The sequence below is a fragment of the Macrobrachium rosenbergii genome, chromosome 10 (genome assembly GCF_040412425.1).
Source record: "Macrobrachium rosenbergii isolate ZJJX-2024 chromosome 10, ASM4041242v1, whole genome shotgun sequence".
Taxonomy (NCBI): Eukaryota; Metazoa; Arthropoda; class Malacostraca; order Decapoda; family Palaemonidae; genus Macrobrachium; species Macrobrachium rosenbergii.
Window position 1 is genome coordinate 25,513,086 of NC_089750.1, and position 20,563 is coordinate 25,533,648.

General features: G+C 37.5%; 1 protein-coding gene across 2 annotated transcripts in view; it reads left to right on the forward strand.

Annotated features, from left to right (window-relative positions):
* The window catches only part of Rtca (RNA 3'-terminal phosphate cyclase), a 170,648-nt gene that overhangs the window by 45,069 nt on the left and 105,016 nt on the right, over positions 1-20,563 (forward strand). For both annotated transcript variants that reach the window (XR_010854267.1, XM_067110031.1), the window contains exons 3-4: positions 12,158-12,284; positions 19,961-20,084. Coding sequence is in view for 1 of the 2 variants with exons in the window: in XM_067110031.1 (XP_066966132.1) it covers positions 12,158-12,284; positions 19,961-20,084 (251 nt within the window). In the remaining variant the exon portion in view is untranslated. The remainder of the gene's footprint in view (positions 1-12,157; positions 12,285-19,960; positions 20,085-20,563) is intronic.

Sequence of the window (20,563 nt, forward strand, 5' to 3'; positions counted from 1 at the left end):
ATCCTATCCTGACTAACATTTTCTCCTTGATGTTGAACAAGTTTGCTTGCGCTGCCTGTAGGTACTATGTTTGTTGGTTTAGGAGTACTCTACAGTCTTTTTAATTTTGTGGTTGAAAGTTTTTAATTTTAAATTTTAATATTATGGTGATAGAGGTGATCCTTATTGTTAATTTGCACTGCACTCTTGAGCAAGGGCATATTTGCCCTGGTCCGTCACGCGTTGTCCTCTACGGTACTAACAGATTGTATCTGACACCGATCCTTTATATCCTGTCTATACAATCGAGGGATACATCGCTAAGAGGCAGTAACCGCTGAGTCAACAATCCTTCGCTGCAAGGAACCAAAATTCATGTTTTGATTTCTAATAATATATGTAATATTATGGTCCCACCTCTCTAAAGGTGCCAATCAGCCATATGTAATCAACAGGTAAGTTCTATAAAATGATATTTTTTATGATAAAATAAGGTTTTACTTATACCTGGTAGTTACATGAGGCAAACCCGCCCACCTCCTCTCATGTCAAGTGGGCTTAAAACTTAATGGGTTCTAGAACATTGTTGGGATAGTTCCCTGTTACCTATAGAGGGCGCTGCAGAGGGATCACCCAGGAGTTTAGTTTAGCGCGAATTTAAAATTCTGGGCCGTGACGTCAGACTACAGCTATATGTAACTACCAGGTAAGTATAAGTAAAACCTTATTTTATCATAAAATATCATTTTTGAGTTCTTGACTGGCTTTTTTTTTTTGTTACAGGTATATGCAATGGAAGTTTATGGTATGTATGATAACCACTACCTTTTTAAAAAGTACAAGAGCATTGATGTTCAGCTTGATAGGTGTGTTGACACCCTGTCGCTTATGAATATTGATCGCCATTGTTTTATGCTTTTTAAGGTTAAGTATTGCATGACTCCTTTTTATCTTCAAAAATGATGTGCTTACTGGTTTGTCATCACAGTGAAGAAGTTTGAATGACAGAGAGAGATCCAAGAAGGCTTTTTCATTGTCTTCTGAACTCTGGCTAGGTTTGAGGGGTGATAAGAAAGAATGGCCAGTGACTAGTTGTAGCTCTTCAAGGAATGATAGTGTGATGGATATTTTTGATATGGTCAGAAGTGGTAAGAAAGGCTGCTTGTATACTGTAACATTAGTAATCACTGGAAGATATCGATCAGCAATGGCCTTATCACAGTTATTAGCAAAAAACAGTAGTATTGCTTATGACTACTATTATTATTACTATTATTATTCAGAAGATAAACCCTATTCTTATGGAACAAGGCCATAGGCGATCATTGACTTGAAATTCAAACTTCCAAAGAATATGGTGTTCATTTGAAAGAAGTAACAAATGGTAATAAGAAACAAAGAAGAGATCTGTTATTAGAAAAGAACAAATAAATTAACAAATTATAAATAAATAGATAAAAATGTAAGTAAATTATAAAAATACAAGGAGAATTGCTGCTTTAGGTAGTAATACACTGTTCATCACCTCGCTTGAACTTTTTGAGGTTCCAGTTTCACAACATCCTCAGGGAAACTGTTCCACAGTCCAACGGTGTGAGGAATGAAGGACCTCTGGAACTGAGAAGCTCGACATTGAGGCACATTTTTACAGTATATTGGTGCTACTGTTCAGCAAATCAGGTTGCTTTTGGCAGAAGATAGTATCAGGGATTAATTATGAATGTGAAGAATCTATGTTAAATTATAACTTAATAAAATTGACAAACGAGGCCATGCATCGATGGTCCCAGTCATAACTGCCAATGTTAGGAAGGACAAATGACCTAAAGAGGATACATTAATTTAATCACTTATAGATATATGAGGCCCTGCATACAATACCTAATATCCATGCAGCATTTTCTGTTCATTAGATGTTTCTCAAAAGTAAGATGTGAGTCAAAAGTTACACCAAGTATAGTTAAACCTTCAGAAGGGGTGGATGGGGTGGAAATTCAGCATGAAATGTACTAATCAGTAATGTTTTTGTTTTACTGGAGTTCAGTTTTATACCTACCAACTACACCATTCACTAATCTGCTCCATAGCATGATTCATTTCTCATATGTGGAGACTTTTGATACACCCACAAGTGTTGCATCATTGGCTTACTGAACAACCTTGTTTTCCAGGCCAACAGCCATGTTACTTGTGTACACTAAAAATAACAGTGGATCGACCAAGAACACTACCCTGTGGAAATCCAAACACAATAGGTCGTGGTTTGCCAAAGATCCCATCAACAGCAACTTGCTGCTGCCTATCTGTAAGAAAATCTTGAAGTAATCTTATAACATATCTACCCACTCCAATATTCCCAAGTTTATATATATATAGTAATATACTAAGTGTTCAATGCACATGCAACCTTTTTCATGGGTACTCAAATCTAGGGTTTCTTTTTTTCTGTATTTCATAAAATTTCTTATAATGTTCATTAAACCATCTTTTATGTTTTTGTTATTATTGCATAATTCAATTAAACAATCATTACATCCACATGTATTAACATATTTCTTTTTTCATTTGTACTTGTACCATTTCTTGGAGATGGAGTAATCTCCTCTCCCTTGACACAATCATTGTTATCTATGGTATGGTTCTCTTTCACTTCTTCAGTGTTTTGGATATTTGCCTTCATAGGTTTTGCTGTTATTTTAGGAGATAAAGGTATATTCTAAGCTTGTTTTTTTCTTTCTTCATATCCTTTATCTTTGGTTTAACCAGTGTTTCTTGAATAATAGTTGGTTTCTTTGTTTTGGGTGGTGTTCTCTCCAAAAGCCTTTAATATCCAGTCCATCATGACCCTCCTCTGTTACTTCTGTAGTAGCATCCTCCTGTGTTCCTATGTGCACCGCTATTCAAATGAATTGGATAAAATATTTTCCATTCCATTTTTACCTGTCTTTATTCTTTACTATTTTAGTTTTTATTTCTAAAGCATTAAATTCTTCTTGAGATTTGCTTTTCTGTGCTCTGTTATTACTCTCGGTATGCATTTTTGTTTCATTATTGGTTCTTGTTATTAAAGAATATGTACGTTTCTTAGACAGATCTTGAATTCCTCTCGCTTTCAATTCTAATTTAGCTTCTTTTAGAAACATTCCAGTTTTTCTTGTAATATTTTTAACTGTATTGTATATATAGTACATACATTCTTTGGACCTTGCATGATGGTCTTGACCACAGTTTATACAATTTGGTTCATTGCACATCCATTGTATGGCATGTTCTTCAGATCCTCAATACGTGCACACAGGTTCATTTTGACAATATTTTTTCGCATGTCCATATTTGCTACAATTTTGACATTAGGGGCTTTGAGACATATGGTCTTACTTCTCTGGTTTGGCCTAAAATGCTTATTTTCTGTGGTAGACCTTGACTTTTAAATTTTATTTTTGCAATTTTTTATATTTGTTTATTCATTTGTTTGCTTGGTAGATCATATAGTTCACAATTCTGTACTTTTGGGTATCTCTTTTTAAGTGATTCTAATAATATATTCTTTTCAACTGGCTTGTTATTATTCGAAGAAAGTACAGTGGTACCCTGAATACTGTTTATAGTTTCATGTTTTTTCTATTTTTATATGTATGTTATCTATATTTTTTATTGATAAATAATTTTCAGACTGACTTTTTGTTGTGACTTCTATAAGCCATGTCTTTTCTTTTATCTGTCTAAACGACATTTTAGTCGTAGGATGTCTGCTCAGTAAATAATTTTCGAACCTGAATGCTGATATTTTTTGGCCAGTTTCTAAGGTTAGAAACCTTGACCAACTTCCACTCCCAAAGAGGAAGTTGAAGTGAGTCAAGGTTGGGTCAAGACAATATTTAATTTTTTTTTTTTGGTTTGCTCTGTACTGGAGCTTAGGGTTCCATTATAATTAAACTAATATTTTTTTAGATATTTCTAAACAAAGGATGTCAGAGGAGGTTTCAGCAGTTGTCAACTGTGCCGAGTCAGTACCATCAAAAGGCCCAGGGTAGTTACTTGAATCCTTATCACTACTACTACTGTATTCAGAAAGATTAAAGTATAAAAAAATTTTTAAATAAATAAACAAACCTGAAAACCTTAAAAAGATATCATCACCCTTTCATGGAGTTTATTCTTCCACCAATGGCACAAGTGAGAACCGACTCCCAAATGTCCATCCCCTACCCTATCCCACAGGGGATGGCACATGATTAGAATGACCCAAATATAAGCCAAATCCGCTTACTAGGACCAAGAGTATTACAAGAATACAATCATCCCCACCCTAATCAAATTGTGGGCAAACCAGATATAATGCCGAGAGTCTTATCCCCAGAATCAGACCCCGGAATCCATGGTCCAGCCCTAAAGAATAGTTCCTCCCTTGAGCTATCAGTTTGATATCTCTCAGGTCCAAACATTATCAGGTAGTTGGTGGCCCTACCAATGTTCCCACTATTTAACTTAGGATATAAACCCAATCCTAGGTATGATGTCTTTTCCTATTTATCAGGTCTAATAAATTTTTAGCAAAAGTGGAAAATTCCACAAAAATCAGTCTAAAGAAATATGTAATTATATATGAGACTCTTGGATTCAAACCTGGGAACAGGTTCCTGGGGTTCAAGAGCCCCCTCACCACGTCAAGGTGGTCCCAAGTCGAGGGGACTCATTAGATTTAGCTCAGCACAAATCTGAGGCATATGATTCACCAGTTACTGTATTCAGATAACTGTCTCATTTGTTTCTTTTGGACAGCAGTAAAAGACTTTTGATCAACAGCAGCAACAATTAATGATTAAGAGTCAAAAAGAAAACTGACTCTGGATTCTTATGTAATTGCTACTTGTAATCCAAAGGAGAGATATTTGTGTAATTCATTTCATGCTAGATACTGGTAAGGTTAACTCTTACAGGTTGGGCTAAAATATACATTAAGAAAACCCCTAGACCAGGCAAACTTTAAGGTGGGTCCATTTAAAAAAAAAATCAATGGAAAGCAGAAGATATGCAAATGCACTTGGTATAAGAAAACAATTATAACAAATTTTCTGTACCTTCCATGGGAAGTTGCAAGTGATTATTTTCAACCATGTGCAGGGCCTCTTTTCCAAGACACTTGTAAATATATACTCATTTTATGAAGTTATACATGTTTTTTCTAATAATTTTTAAATTTTAGATTGTAAAATCACAATTACAGCTCACATAATATCATATTAGATCAGAACTAATATCAGAAACAAATTCTGAGTATATTTGTAGTAAAATATTTATAAGATGTACTGAGATGGGGAGATGTAGTACCTTCTAGTGAGTTATACATGCTGTGTTCCTAATATTTCTTTGTACTTTGGTTTGCAAAATTACAGTTACTGTATAGCTGACATACTATCATAAAAAAAGATAAGAACTAAAACTAACAGCAGTCCCTGGCTATATTTTTATGAGCAAATATATACAAGATGTCCTGGGACAGGGGATTGCAGTACTGTAAAAAGAAAAACAAATGAATGTCTTGAGTAAATTATTAGAAAAAATCCAAGTTGATATTACAAAAAAGGAAAGTAAAACTCAACCGCTATAACATAATATTCAACAGATATATTATACAATGGAACGTAAATGGTCTACAGACCAGATTACACCTAGGAGAAATACAAAGATTACTAAAAGAATATGAATAAATGATATATGTTTACAACATGTCAACAAAACAATATCAACAATATGTAAATATACCTTACCATCTACATCCAGAGAGGAAGAAGGAAATTTAGGTACTGCTATATATGTGAGAATGACTGGAGGAAGAATGTCTGCAGCTCAGTTGCTGCAGAGAGCCGGAAATAGAGAGGAGTGGCGAGACATGATTGCCGACGTCCTTGGGGATATGGCACCTGGATGATGGATGATGATGATATATGTACATAACAAAGTATGTTATGACAAAGTACCTGTAAACTTTACTGACCTGCAAATATCGAGTATTTGAATACGAATAAAAAACAATAATTATAAAATTTATAATTTATACAACCAACCTTATAAAAATTACGACACGGATAAACTTGAAGAATTGTTTAACAATGATAAACTTAAAGAATTATTTAACAACAGTGCCAAAGAACCTACATTAATAGTAGGTGATTTTAATGCTCACAACCCGTTATGGGACTGTAATTGTGCAAATTCAAATAGAGCACGAAGTAAAATAGAAGAATTCATAGATTCAAATGATGTGCTGCATAAATGATAACGAAATAAGCACGTATTTTTCAAAAACACATGGAACATTTTCTTCAGTAGACTTAACTCTACAATTAGCATAGTAGACAGATTGGACTGGAATACAGTTGATGACTTGCACACCAGTGATCATTTTCCAATATTAATTTTATTATTACAAAATAATCCTGCCAAGTATGTCCCTCAGTTTAACATTTATATGGCAGATTGGGAACTATATGAATTCCACACTAGGAATATCCCACCACTTGAGTATGTACAAGATCATAATGAAAAAAATAGATTTCTTGAAGATTTCATTAAAAATGCTGCTGATAGAGCAATACCAAAATCAAAATCTCATCCAACAAAACACAAAGTCCCATGGTGGTCTGAGAAACTAACAGAATTAATAAAAATAAAACACCAAATTGGAAGGTGATTAGATAATTCGAGTAGAAAGTTCAGTAAAATGAATAAAACATTACCTATATTTGAAGAAAATTTACAAAAACTAACTATATTGTTATTAGAAATTGATACATTATTAAAACCTCTATATAACAACATATCTGCAAAATTTAAAAAAGAAGTAATTCAAGGAAGAATCATTTCATGGAGGAAATATCTGTCAGATCTCTCTGATAGATGTCTTTGTGCAGTTTTTAATTTCATTTTCATTCATTCATCATCATGCCGAATGACCTATGGTCCCAGTGCTAGGCCTCTGGCCTAGACCTCACATTTCATCTAAATCCTTCAGGCCAGCCCTATGAGAACTAATAGTCAGCTCAGTTGTATGGTTAAACTGTTTTAATAATAGTAAATACAATGCGTAAGCTTGGCTAAAAGCACTCCCCAAGTCCAAGGTTATGTTATCTAACAAATGCAGATGAATAAGAGGTAGGTGATTCCTTTTGTAAGTACATCATGAAATGTTTCCTTTCAATACTGTTTGGCACTCATAGCTTTAAAATTGTTGGCTTTGCTAAGTTTGCTTAACTTAAAACTCACCAGTAGATTCACTAGACTGTTGTTGCCATGTAACAAAAAGATACTTAGTTAAAGCTTCATTTGGAGTTTTGATGTACAGTACACATTTAATTTTTTAGTGGCATTTCAGTATTCATTATGTTATAGACAGTTTATAGAATTGCAGTATGTTTTTTCAAGGCCAATGTTCTCATTTTCCTCCATGAAATTAGAAAATTTACAATGCCAGTGTTTCCATTCCTTAGAAACTGTAGGTGTATTAAGATTAGCATCATGAAGGCTTTGGTACTTAATCCATGGTGTGTTGAATAAATTTTAATCAACTAAATTTATTGACAACTTCCAAGCTTCATTCAAAACATTACACTCCTTAGATGCAGTAATCAAAAGGGCACTTAGCAATATTAACAGTAATAATAGAAATAAGACTATACAACTGAAACTCCTGGTACAGCTAAGGGGAGAGCAGCAGGGCTGGTAACTGTTGAGGCGGACAACACGGGAACATGAGAGGACAGGAAATGGGACAGTAGGCCACCCAAGCTTGGTACCCCTGGAAGGCCTAGAGAAGCCCAGATGCCAGTCAACTTCTGAGCCTCCGATCCTGAAATAGAACAAGATGGTGCTGCCTTCTCCCTCACAGGTTGGGATACTTCCCCCCCCCTTGAGAGAATGGGGGCAGCCAGAGAGATAATACCTAGTGACCCCTCTCCTGAAAGTTCCAGTCAAAGCTAGGGAAGAATGGGAAAGGGTAAAAACTTCTGAGGAGGAAGAAGCAACTAGAGGAAGATTGGACAAAGAAGAAGGAACAAGAAGGAGTCTGAGAAGCAGCCATTGAAGGAGGAGAAAACCCTTTCCAAGATGGCGCCTCCAGCTTCTTCCTCTGATGCCTTTTCTTGGCAAAAATTATCCACTGCTGAGGAGGCCAAGAACGACACTCAGAACTAGGATTAGTAACATTACACACATTAGCTCTGCATCTGCTGCAAGTAGAATGGGTATCAGTAGTCAATGAAACCAAAAAAACGTGAACAAGGGAAGCCACCAACTCCAGGACATTTTCTCTGAGGCTTAGGCATGAGAGGCTGAGGTGAGTTATGGGTTTGTATGATCAAATGTAACACAAAAACACACAATAAAAGCACTAATGACAAACCAAAAAAGAAAAATGGGTGGGAAAACACACGCTTCTGGAAGGATGGGCAGCCACACGTCCTTCTAGTAAGGTGGTAAGGAAGAAACTGATGCGTCACAGCATTCTTGGATGAAGATAGCTCAGTTGTTTCCTCCTCTCTCTCCCGAGTAGCCTAACCCTGTTGCCTCCAATCCCTTGTACTACAAGGTATTGGAGATGCTAGAATATTTATCCTCACGTTAAGACCATTGGTTTGTTAGCTATGAAAAATACAAATTAATTCAAAATTTGTCATGTTTCTAAAGTAATAATAAAAACAAAAGCAGTGGTACAAATTATATTGTTGTTAAAATTTACAACCTTGAAAGGTACTACAATGCAACATGGGAAAGGTCTTCAACTAATGATGCTTAAAAGCCTTTTCTCAGAGTGTGGAGAAACCATTGATCTACATACTAGCTTTTCATACACTGAACAAGTTTTCTGCAGAGAATGCTGCTGTCCCTACACACTGCACAATTTTATATAAGTAACTTACCAAGTAATTACATTGCTAACAGTTCCTACTTTTTGCAGCAACTTAAGTTTTTTAAATTTTGCGGTATCACTCTATTGTTTTGGTGTAGGCAACCAACCCCACCCACTTTTGGGGAAGAATAGGTACAACCCAGCTCAGGAGCTCAATTTGTTCCAGCCACTCAGCGACTGAACAAAGGTTATTGGGCAGCTTTTGTTTTGGTTTGATTTTCACCAGGTGGTTGCAGGCATTGCGGACTTTTGGTGAAGTACACTGTTTATTTTGGTAGAACTACAGTAATCTATTCTAGCTTAGCTAGTTTCCTGATTGTAACTGAATTATGTGAGACTCTAGTGCTCAAAGTAGGTATTAGGTATTGCAGCAAGGGCTGCAAGACTAGACTGACGTCTGCTAAATACGACACCCATACAAGTAGTAGTTCTTGTAGAGGACAAACTTGTTCTTGTAACCTTGATTGTGAAGAGTGTAGGGAATGGGATCCGGGGAGATGGGGAACTTGGAATTCTCATTTAGCGATAGTGCAAAGAGACAGAGAGAGAGAGAGAGAGATAGGTGGCTGCTAAAGCCAAAGTTAGGTTGTCTCATTCTCCTAGGCTATGTTAGTTGGTTAATTAAAATCAGTAATTATTGGAGTCATCTTGTCAAAAATATATAAAATCAGTACAGCCAACCCCCTGTATTCGTGGTGGTTAGGTACCACAACGACCCACGAATACCAAAAATCTGTGATATATTGGTGCCCCCCTCTAAAAACGCTTATAACTGTGTAGGCAGTCCCCAGTTTATGACAGGGGTTCCATTCTTATGCCGCGTTGTAAGCTGAAAATCGTCGTAAACCGAAAAATCATTGAAAATTATCAAAAATCCTAAGAAAACCTTACTTGTAATGCTCTGGGTTATTGAAAACAATGTAAACTGCATTTTTATTTAGTTTTTTATAAAAAAAAACTCCAAATTTTTATTATTCTGCCTTTTGGAGCCATATTTCTTCTGTTGGATCGGTGTACGATGTGTCACAACCCTGGAACATGCATCGTAAACCAGGAAATAATTTCTGATGAATATATCCGAAAAGCGTCATAACCTTGGAACATCGTAAGCTGGACCCATCGTAAACTGGGGACTGCCTGTATTTTAATAGTTGAAACACTAAAGACCCCTCTCTAAAAACACTTATAGCTGCCTAATTTAATAGTTCATTGCTTATTTTAATAGGTAAAACACCAAATATACCTTAAACTGCCATCCTAAAACACTAATATCATTTCAAATCATCTTATAACATTACCCTTAAAAAAATATATGGCTTACATCTAAGTGTGAAAACTAATAAAGTTCCTCCTATATTCATGCACTTCCGTTTTCTCTCATACAGTATTGAGGTCCTGGTTTTGTTTACAGTCCATAGGGAAACACTTTACAGTCCATTTTACATTAAATATTTAAATGTATTAAGAAAAATGTTTTATTGATAATTTTGCTGTGTTTACATTAATATTAATATTTGAAAATTAGTAAATAATTTTTTAATAAAAAATGTACTTAGTCAGGAAAATAATATGAAAATACAGTAATTAGTGAATATTTCTCAATGAAAAAATCAGCGAATTACCAAATACTGTGTGATTTATTGAAAAATATGTTCCACAGAAAAGCCTATGAATAACTGAATCTGCGAATGCTGAACTGCGAATAAGCGGGTGTCCACTGTATCTCTAAAATTTTTAATTGTTTGGCAAAGCTCACAATTACAAAAAAGTACTTTTAAATTCCCTTAGGAAAAAGACAAGCATCTCAACAATTTTCTCATCACCTGTGATGTCACTTCTGGCAGAGTAATACCTGTTGGAAGTAGATCCGCATGAATGCATTTCCTTTGGCACTTGAAAAGAACCCAGATACAGGCAGTCCTTGGTTAAGTGCAGGGGTTCCGTCCCTGGCTGAGCGCCGCTAACTGAAAATCGGCAATAATAGTTTTGAAAACCCCGCTTAACGGCGCTTTTAACTGGAGATCGGCACCAAAATCCTCACTTAACGGCGCTGTTAGCCGGCAGTCGGTGCTGAAATCCCCACTTAATGGTGCTGTTAACCGGAGATCGGTGCCGAAAATCTGGTTAACGACGTCACTAGCCAAGTGCCATAACACTGAAATGCCGTTAACCAATGCCGCCAATAAGCAGGGACTGCCTGTATAAAGGATAATTGGGGAACTGTCAATATCACAAAAACAATTTACTTTGATTATGAAATATTACAAAGGAAATACTAGTCTTTGGTAAACACCAAGGCTCATAAGTACACACGATTTGGAACTAGGCTCATGTTTGTTTTGTAATCAAGGAGTTAGGCTACCCCGATTTACCTTTTTGGTAACCTCAAATCATCTCTCAATATTAAAGAAGTCATTGAATAATGGGTTTCAATAAGAAAATTGTCTAATATTATTTTCTTACTGCTAATTATCACCTTGTCAAACAAGAAAAAGAAGCATTGCAATTACAGAGTATCCTAATGACTACTCCTAACTGCTTGCCTTACGAGAGGCCTACTGGCTCCCAGTTTAAACAGATATAAGCCTAACTGTTAAAATTTTAAGGAACTAAAACTTTTCACTGGGTCTTAAAACTAAGCATGTAGCTTGATTGGAGTTATGATAATCAAAAAATGCATAGTTGAACTTAATTTCCTTAGCAAAACCTGGGGATTAGTGAACTTTTGGACAGACCAGAGTGTAATGGCCAACATATACTGTTCTGACACCTGTGCGAGTGGAACTTACAGCTGAGGCAGTCGCTGTAGAACAGGAGATAGAGCTGTCCTGTCCTGAGTCCTTTATATTATATCACTGTGCCAACAAGCACTATTCTGGCCAAGACCAATTATAAGAGAATTTTTTGTACTGTAATTGGTTGGTCTGTCTTATGGAGCCCAGGGGGTACCATGAGAGTGTAACTCCTTTGAGGATGAACAGCGGCTACACTATCAAAAATAAAATTAACAGTGTTGGGAAAGTTTAGGTAAATACTTTATTAGGAATTTATAAAAGATGTGGCAAAATGTTTTACGGTTAAAATAAAAAAAATTTTTATAAGTACAGTATTTAACTATACAGTATAAACATTAAGTAAGCAAAGGTAGTTTACATACACAACATAGTTCATATACCTGTGTTAATAATTCTTATAATATTTATGACTTTATTGTGTTTAATAACTTAATGCTAACACTATTATTAATATTTTGTAATTTGTCTAATTTAGGCCTACAGCTTACAAGGGATATGTGTAATGGTAAACTTGAAGGAGGTCAAATAGGGTCATGTGAAATTACCTTTTACCCTGGTTCTGTTGATGGTGGTAATCATATGGCGGATACACAGACTGCGGGGTAAGTAGATTTTGTTGAGATATACTTTAACAGTTAAATTTCAGTAGTAGTACAGTATTGCTATGTGGCTGTACTGACATTAATTTTTAAAAATTAATTCTAGTCTTTGAAATCTGAGTATCAGTATTCTCTTTAAAGTTTGAGCATATATCAAGGGTACTCTGATAATATTAACTTATAACTGTCAGACTGCATACTGTATTTGTTACAAAAAAGGATACGGTGCTATATATTCAAAATATGTTTACAGTATTTATAAAATTACTCATGGGAGCAGTTTCAGACACTTACACTTCGTTGACTTGCATTTACAGCCTTAGCTTTGCTTATTCTGTACTTTTGTTATCATATGCTTTATGGGATTGAGACTAAAGGCCCTTACAGACCTTAGCTTGACTTGCACTGTATCTTCATCACCTTCCCTCATTTGGGAACGAGACAGCAACATGTAAGAATTGAAATTAGTTAATGCAGATAAATATGTATTTTTTATTGTCGATATATACTTTGCTTAATTCTAAGAATTTTGTTTTATCTTTTAAGTAGGCTATCAGCCACTTTAAACTTTGGATTATCCATTTTAGTATCAGCTATATTTACAGACCACTGAGCTGATTAACAGCTCCTAGAGAGGAGAGAGAGAGAGTGTGTGTGTGTGTGTGTGTGTGTGTGTGAGCAGTCTTTTGTTTTCATTTGTGGCATTTGAGACCAACAGTCTAAGTCTGAATCTCATTATAATTACACCAGCTAAGCTCTCTTACCTAGTACTCACTCCTGTATTTCCTTCCTTACCAACACCATTCATCTTTAGTTAATGACCCCTATGCTTCACTGAATACAATTTGAGTGCTCTTGGTTAAGTTTGATGACATGCCTCCTCATTTGTGGAATTGAGTAATTGATGGGATTGAGTAAGTTGAAAATTTCATTTTATGCTTTGTTCCTAGTGTTGGGTCCAGTCTTGATGAATTGATGAATGACCTTGAATGGACTAAGAGCACTTTGTATATTTTTGCACTAAGAGCATTGTGTATACTGTTTGTATATAAGCCCACCCAATGATCCTACATTGAGAGAGAGGCTTATCTGTTGTCTTTAGCATAACATTGTGAAAGGCATTGGAAATTCCCAGGTGATTAATAAAAAAAATTATCCAAAGGTTGATGGCCTTTGTGCAGACAGTTTTTTCAACTTCTAACAAAGAGAAAATATATGAGCAAAAACAGTTGCTCATACTGCATATTGATGAAGGTTTGGTAGCTATCTAGAAACAAGGAAATATCATAGAGGCATGAAAATTTTGTTTAATCAGACTTCCTACAAAGGAAATGTCATGTCTGCTTATTAAAGAAAACAAATGGTTGATGAAAACAACCTCTAAAAATCATATTGAAAGCTGGTATGTGATTGTAAATATCATAGTCAGCACAAGTGGTAAAATAATCGAATGCAGTTACTAGTGTTCAGGGTATTTCAGTATGTCCCAACAGTGGAGTTACTCTGGTAGATGAAAACACTACAAGCTCTCTTCAAAGAAGGTATAATAACATGCAAACTCATCAGATCTACCTCAACCCAGCAAGACGATTAAACATTCTCATTAGAAGTGGCAAAGATTGAATTTAGTGGAGAAAGTTTCCCATTTAAAGATTAAAATTGTAGGGTAACACAGAGCTGAGATCAAATGTGCTTAAACCACATCACTGTAAATGTTACACTGAATATGGGCACACAACAAACAGTATACAAGTGGCTATATTTATGCACACTGCAAATCTAACAATCATGTAACAGAATGGGTTTGGTATACATCATCTAGTATCAAATGTGGTGAAGGTCAACACGTTAATCGAAAGAATGTCTGTTAATTATATAAAGATGCTACAAGATAGAAACGGCAAAATTGGATATAAAAGTTAGAGGCTTCAAGCTAGCCATCAGGACATGAAATAAAATTGTGGTAAACCAAAAGAATCTGGAAAACCTAACATAAAAACAGAAGAAAGCAGTAAATCTTAAACAATATAGAAAAAGAGGTGAAAAATTATTTTCACTTTAAATTTTGTATGTGCCTGCAGTCCCATTAAATGGGAAAGGCTTAGTAACCCAGAACAAACAGAAGAGAAAGAGTGGATTTGTTTCATCACAGCCCCATCAGTCTTATGTTCCAGGTACTATCTTTTCTCTTGTAGATGGAAGAGGAGCAATCGTTCACACACACACCCTCTTGATCCATCGATAGGGTATTAACTACCCTGTTTAGAGGGTCAGGTGCTGTCGTGCTCACTTGGACCAAGTAGAGTTTCAGCAGTCTGGTTCTGCAACTTGGTATAGGACTCAGGGTAAAGGTGTGGATTATGCCTTGTCCACTTCAGTATCTTGTAACCAGTGATTATGTACAGGCAGTCCCTGCTGACTGGTGGCAACAGTTAATGGCGTTTAGGCTTTGCAACGCTTGACTAACGGTGTCGTTAACCAGATTTTCGGCACGGGTATGCGATTTTTGGTGCCAGTAATCAGTTTATCGGCACTGGTAAACAGTTTATCAGCGCAGGTAAGTGGTTCATTGGCGCCGGGAAGCAATTTATTGGTGTCAGTAAGCGGTTTATGGTGTCAGTAAATGGTTTATCGATGCCAGTAAGCAGTTAACAGTGCTGTTAAGCTGATAATTGGTGCTTACGATGTCATAAACTCCATTTGTTACCATAATCATTGTGATGTTCTTGTTAATGACAATTTTCGGTTATTGGCGCTCGGCCAGGAATGGAACCCCTGCTGTTAACCAGGGACTGCCAGTGCAGAACATTTAGCTCTATGATCCTTTGTGAAGACACTAGGTTGCATTGACTCTTGAGGTAGAAGGTCCATTTTTTTTTTGGTATGGTGGGGGTCTGGAAGGGCATGAGGGTTCCTTGGTTATGGAACCTCAGGAAACCCAGCCATAGAAGTACTTCAAGAAGTCACTGGCTTCATTCATGAGCACAGTGGCTTTACACTCTGGTGGTTATTCAGTCATTTTGCTTGGAGGTCCTTTAGGAAGTTAATTCTTTGAATCTCCAAATAAGAGAATTCTCTGGCCTCCAATGGTTGCTTCAAGTTTGTCTCCTACCTTTGACATGTCTATTAAGTACTACACCCTGGGGACACTGAGCCCTGCCCTCTGCCATGAGATTATCAGTCTGCAAACTGATGAACAGTCTCCTTGAAAAGGCTTTATTTGGAAGGTATCCTTTCTCTTCTGGTAAAGCTGGAGCCATGGATTAAGTCACCATGGCTTTCTTCCAAGTGTTGTCTTGCTTGTCCCTGTGACTGAACACAGTGGCAGACTTAGCCCCAATGATGTGTCCTATGAGTTAAGACAAGGCAATGTTGGGTAAGGTAGAGGGTTGTTGTTGTCAGGAAGAATGATTTTAACATTACAATCACATTTATCTGCAAACCTGTGAGCAAACCCGGACTTTAGAAGGCTTGATGCCATTTGCAGCTTGTTCTCTAGGGAGGTTTTGACTGAGAGTGGTTTTAACTTTAAGGAACAGGTTGGTTCTAGGTTCCTCCTTGTTCTTAACAAAGAGCAAGATTGATGCAGTGTAAGAAAAAGAAAAGGCATGCAGAGGTTTGGGATGCCTTGATCCACTGTGTGGTATCCTTTAAAACTCTTGTTAGCTTTGAAGGAGACCTTAGCCAAGCCGTCTTTGGCAATTATGCCAGCAACACTGGGATCAGGGAAATGCCAGACTTTCTCCAGATCTAGACATGGACTCCAGCAATGTTAATCCTCTAGGGAAGTGCCAGGATGCTTTCCCACCCATTTAACTTACTTTTCAGGTCTCACTATGAAAGGCAGATAGGGGAAGAAGGGAGGTGGACCCTGAGGCTAGTGTTCCCCTCTCATGCCTCAACATGGCATTGATAGTGTGAGCTATCAGTTGTTTTTATACTTCATTTCAAGGATTAAACTCCCTTCCCCCTCCTTCTCTGGTTGCTATTCATTTCCTAACCTATTCCCCAGTATCGTTCAAATCTTTCACCTTGTCTGCAGAGTGAGGGCAATGCTGGAGAAGGACACACGGAAGTCATTGATTACTGCTCTCCTGATGTTTACAGTCTTTCTCTTGATAGAGAAGTCAACAGGGGCTGGAGATTGGTCATAGAACTCCCTCTGCTGAATGAGTTTGTCCTTCAGGCTCCATGCAAGATAGAAATGTCATGGTCTGTGTTTGATTCTGTTAGAGAGGGCAACTTCATGATTTGTGTAGAACTGGAAGATGCTTATATTTGGATATCCATCCATCAGCATACCAGGAAGTACCTCTGTTGTGTGGGATGGGGCAGTCTACCACTGCTCAAAGCCCAGTGCTTTGTGTCTGCTTTGGCCTTGTCACACAAGATGCAGAGTTATCTTGACTATAGGTTGATATGTTATCCTTTGAAGCTCATTTGATTCAGAATTGAATCTCTCTTCTCACCATGTTGTTATTTGGGTATTGTGATAAATGGTAAAATTTGAAGCTTAGCCCAAGCAGCAGACAAAGTACCTGGGCTTACTGATCAGTATGGTAGCAGTGAGAGTCTTTCCTTCAGATTCTTGGGTTATCACGTTCAGGGAGGTGATAGTGTAGATCTTGTCTCAAAGGAATGCCATTGGCAAGCATTTCTAGGTCATCTGTCATCCTTGGAAAAGATTAGCTCTCGTGGGCAGCTGCATCTATGGTCATTTCAGTGGTATTTGGAGTGGCACTAGTCACCCGCCTCTGATTGTTAGCCAGAAGGTGAAGGATATTATGGTACTGTATGAACCCCTGTGGTAGGCTTTTGAATAGTGTTACACTCAAGTTTCTTTTTCTGTTAGTTTTACTATTGCAGAAGATAGGAGGCGAGTTTCACAGGCTCTCTTGCTTAGTATAGTATTTGCAAGGTATAGTAGCACATTTATCGTTGTGTGTTTCTGAATTCTTGGTAAGAATATTCGAACCTGTCTGTCGTTGACAAGAGTTTTGAGAGCCTCTTGATCCATCACTCTTGAACTTTTTAGGTGTTGATTGAGAAAAGGTACCTTTTTGCCTTAATAGATTTTTGCAGTACTATCTTCACAGTACTTGTCATTTTAAGGCCAAGTATCAGACTTTGTTATAACTGCCAGGCACAAGAACACTGTGTTGTTCTGGGTTTGTAAAGTTCAGTAAGCATAAATGTCAGGTCATATGGTGAGAAAGAGCCTTTCATCCTAGATGAGAGCCCCAGAAATCAGAGGCATTCTCTGTCCTTTGCATTCAAAGGGTATTTCTCACTGGCTCAGGTATCGAAGACAGATGTCTGGCACTACAGACTACTTTCACCTCATTCTGACCCTGGCATGTTACCCTTATGTCAGCCTGTCGTGGCTGCTCAACTTGTTTAGCCCAAGCTTTATTGAACAGAAAAGCACTTTGCCTAAGGTTCAAGGGTCGCTTAAGGTAAGCTGTGTGCCTTTATCCTCTTTGGTTTTGCTTCCTTCTTTCTAGGCCTTCTAGCATCTTTGCAGTTTTGCCATGAGCTTTGTCATGTATATATTTTCATTGCATTCTCGTTGCATTGTTATGTTTAGTGGGTTAGACTTTATCACAGGTTTATCTCCCTCTCTCTTGCCCATGACTGATAGCCATCTTGCTGCAGTCTTGTTACTGTGAGTAGCTTACGGCTCTTGCTTCATATTGCTTCTTATCATGTGCCGTTTCTGGCATACTTCTGAATCAGCTCTCTTTTTACTACCATTTTGGCTTTTCTTCATTGCACCTCAGTTCACATTGGGTAATACAGGGTTGTGATTGGGCGAATTATTTTGTTTACCTAACACTTGTTCTTGGGGTGATTTGATTCTTGAAGTTCTGTTTATTTTAGCCCTTATTTTCTGTTTTCCCCTCAGAGTGTAAGTTGCTTTTGGTTCTCTATTTCTCCTCTGTCATGTCATTAGATTTTATGATTTTTCATTTGCATTCCCATTTCCATTGTGTTACAGTGTACTTGTGCTGGTAAGGAGTCAAGTTGTGCAGCATGTTTTTGCCATCCCTTATCTGGGACCCAAATTTTTCATGCCCTTCTTGTACAGGTTAAGTTTACTCACCTGCTTTTACTTATAAAAATACTGAAAGATTGGTCCAAAGATAAAAGGTTTAGCCCTAGCCACAGATGACCTTTCCCTATGTGTGGCAAGTCAGTAGTTTCAGCTTGGAATGTCATGGCAGTGAAGGTTTCTTTGGGTGCCTCTTTGGATGGGGTCTCTCCTTCCTCTGTGATGCCTCTTGCTCCTATTAGGCCTCTGCATGTGTACTGTAGGTCTTATCCAGTCTCCATTCTGATTGTTTACTTGTTGGATTACCAGTAACACCCACGTTTTCATGTGCCAGAAGGTTTATGTATCACTCCTGTTAGAGGTTTTTGGGTTACCCCATCTTCCTTTTGGCTACTTCAGATGTTTCAGTGGTGTCTAAATTCATTCCTTTGGTCAACCTTCCCTCGGCAGTGGCCAAGCTCCCCTGATGTCTCAGTATCTTGTTCCTTCCCTGTTTCTGTGGTCCTCATGCATGATGATGACACCATGACTTCGAGGTCCTTTTCACACTTCTGTTTTCCAGGACCCACTTTATCTTTGTTCTGCAGTAGCAGTTGTGTATTCTTCAACCCACCTCCAAATGTTTGCCTGTGTACTCAGCTGCTCCCTTGTTCCCAGATGTCATTGTCTTAGGCTGTTGCATTGTTTCCTGCAGTTTTCCCTTGTCAGATCCCATGAATGTGAGGAGGGTGCCTTCTGGTCCGTGTCCCACCATCTGCTCCAGTCTTTCAAGCCCTTACCCTACGGCTTTGAGTCCTTTTATGTTCGCCCTTCCCCCTTTTTTGCAGCCTTTTCCATTTTACCCTCCACCTACCCTCCATAAGTGTCTATGCATCTGAAGTCTTTCCAGGACCATCCTTGCCTGTGTTCCTTTCCTGACCCCTCTGTTCCTACTTGGTTCTTAATATCTGTGCTTGTAACCCTATTGGACTCATGCCAGTGGTTCTGCCTCACTTCCACCAGCTTCAGCCACCCCTGTGTCTCATGTGGCCTCAGCTGCTCCTGTTCCTCCCATGGCTTTGGCCCCCTGGCCTCTGGTATTGAATCAGCTCCTCTGATCTCCAGTTACCATTCCAAATAATCTAGTACTGTATACCCTTGCCTTGTAAGTCATTGGCATTGGACTTCAGTAAGGACCCCCTCAAACCTCAAATGGGGCTCTCTCCTCCCTCAGTGTTATGTCTGACACTTACAAGAATGTGGAGAGGTCTACTGTCACAAGATGCAGTCAAGTTCTTTTAAGGTGTCATCAAAGACCCTGGTGAAGAGAGCCCTGATTAGGTGAATGCCTTGCAAGACAGGTCCTCTTGAGATCCTAAAGTAGATCCGCTACATCTAAAACTACCTTTTTTGACCTGTGCCAAACCTTTAACAACTGCTCTTCTTTCTGATGATGGCCCTTCCCCCTCCAAGATACACATTGTAATGCTTTAGTAATGGCTTGTCTATATATCTTTGCTTTTTGTTTGCTAAGCCTTTTAAAGTATTTTGGAGAACCCATTGAATTATTTGGTATAAATTTTTTGAATATGGTGAAGTATTTGTACTTTTGGTTTTCAAAAATTCCAAGTTCATACCTATTTTCCAGGAGTGTAAGTTTGTTGATTCAAGCAGCATTACCTTGTGCAGCCTTTGCCAGCTCTCCAACTCGTTTGATCCTGCGTGGAGGCACCAATGCTGATATGGCACCCCAGGTCGACTACACTATACATGTAAGCTTTATCATTCCTTTAATTGCTGTTTTAAATAACTAAATCCTTTTTTTCTCAAACTTTAGTTTTAGGAATCAGTTCTTCCACAAGTCCACATTCTTCTACATGAATGAGTGGGTATTTATTTTGCTACAATATTTGCATGGTGAGTAATAAACCATATACAGTATTACTTTTTTTTAGGTGGGGGGTGATATTTAAAGCTTTATAGACATCAGGAATTAGTATTGTTCATGTTTGAAATTTCTCATTTAATTTTTTCAAGTGGAAAGGAGAGTGTATGATTGATATAGTTTATTTTCAAATTCTTTCTAATAGAATTAAGGTGCTCATAAATTGGTTTTACTGATGCATAATGAGTGACGTGATATGATTTTAAATTAATCAGTACTATTTTAATATGTGGAATTTATATTATTAAAATGAAGAATATTTTTATCTACAGTTACCCTAGCTAACATGAGTATGCAGACCTTCAT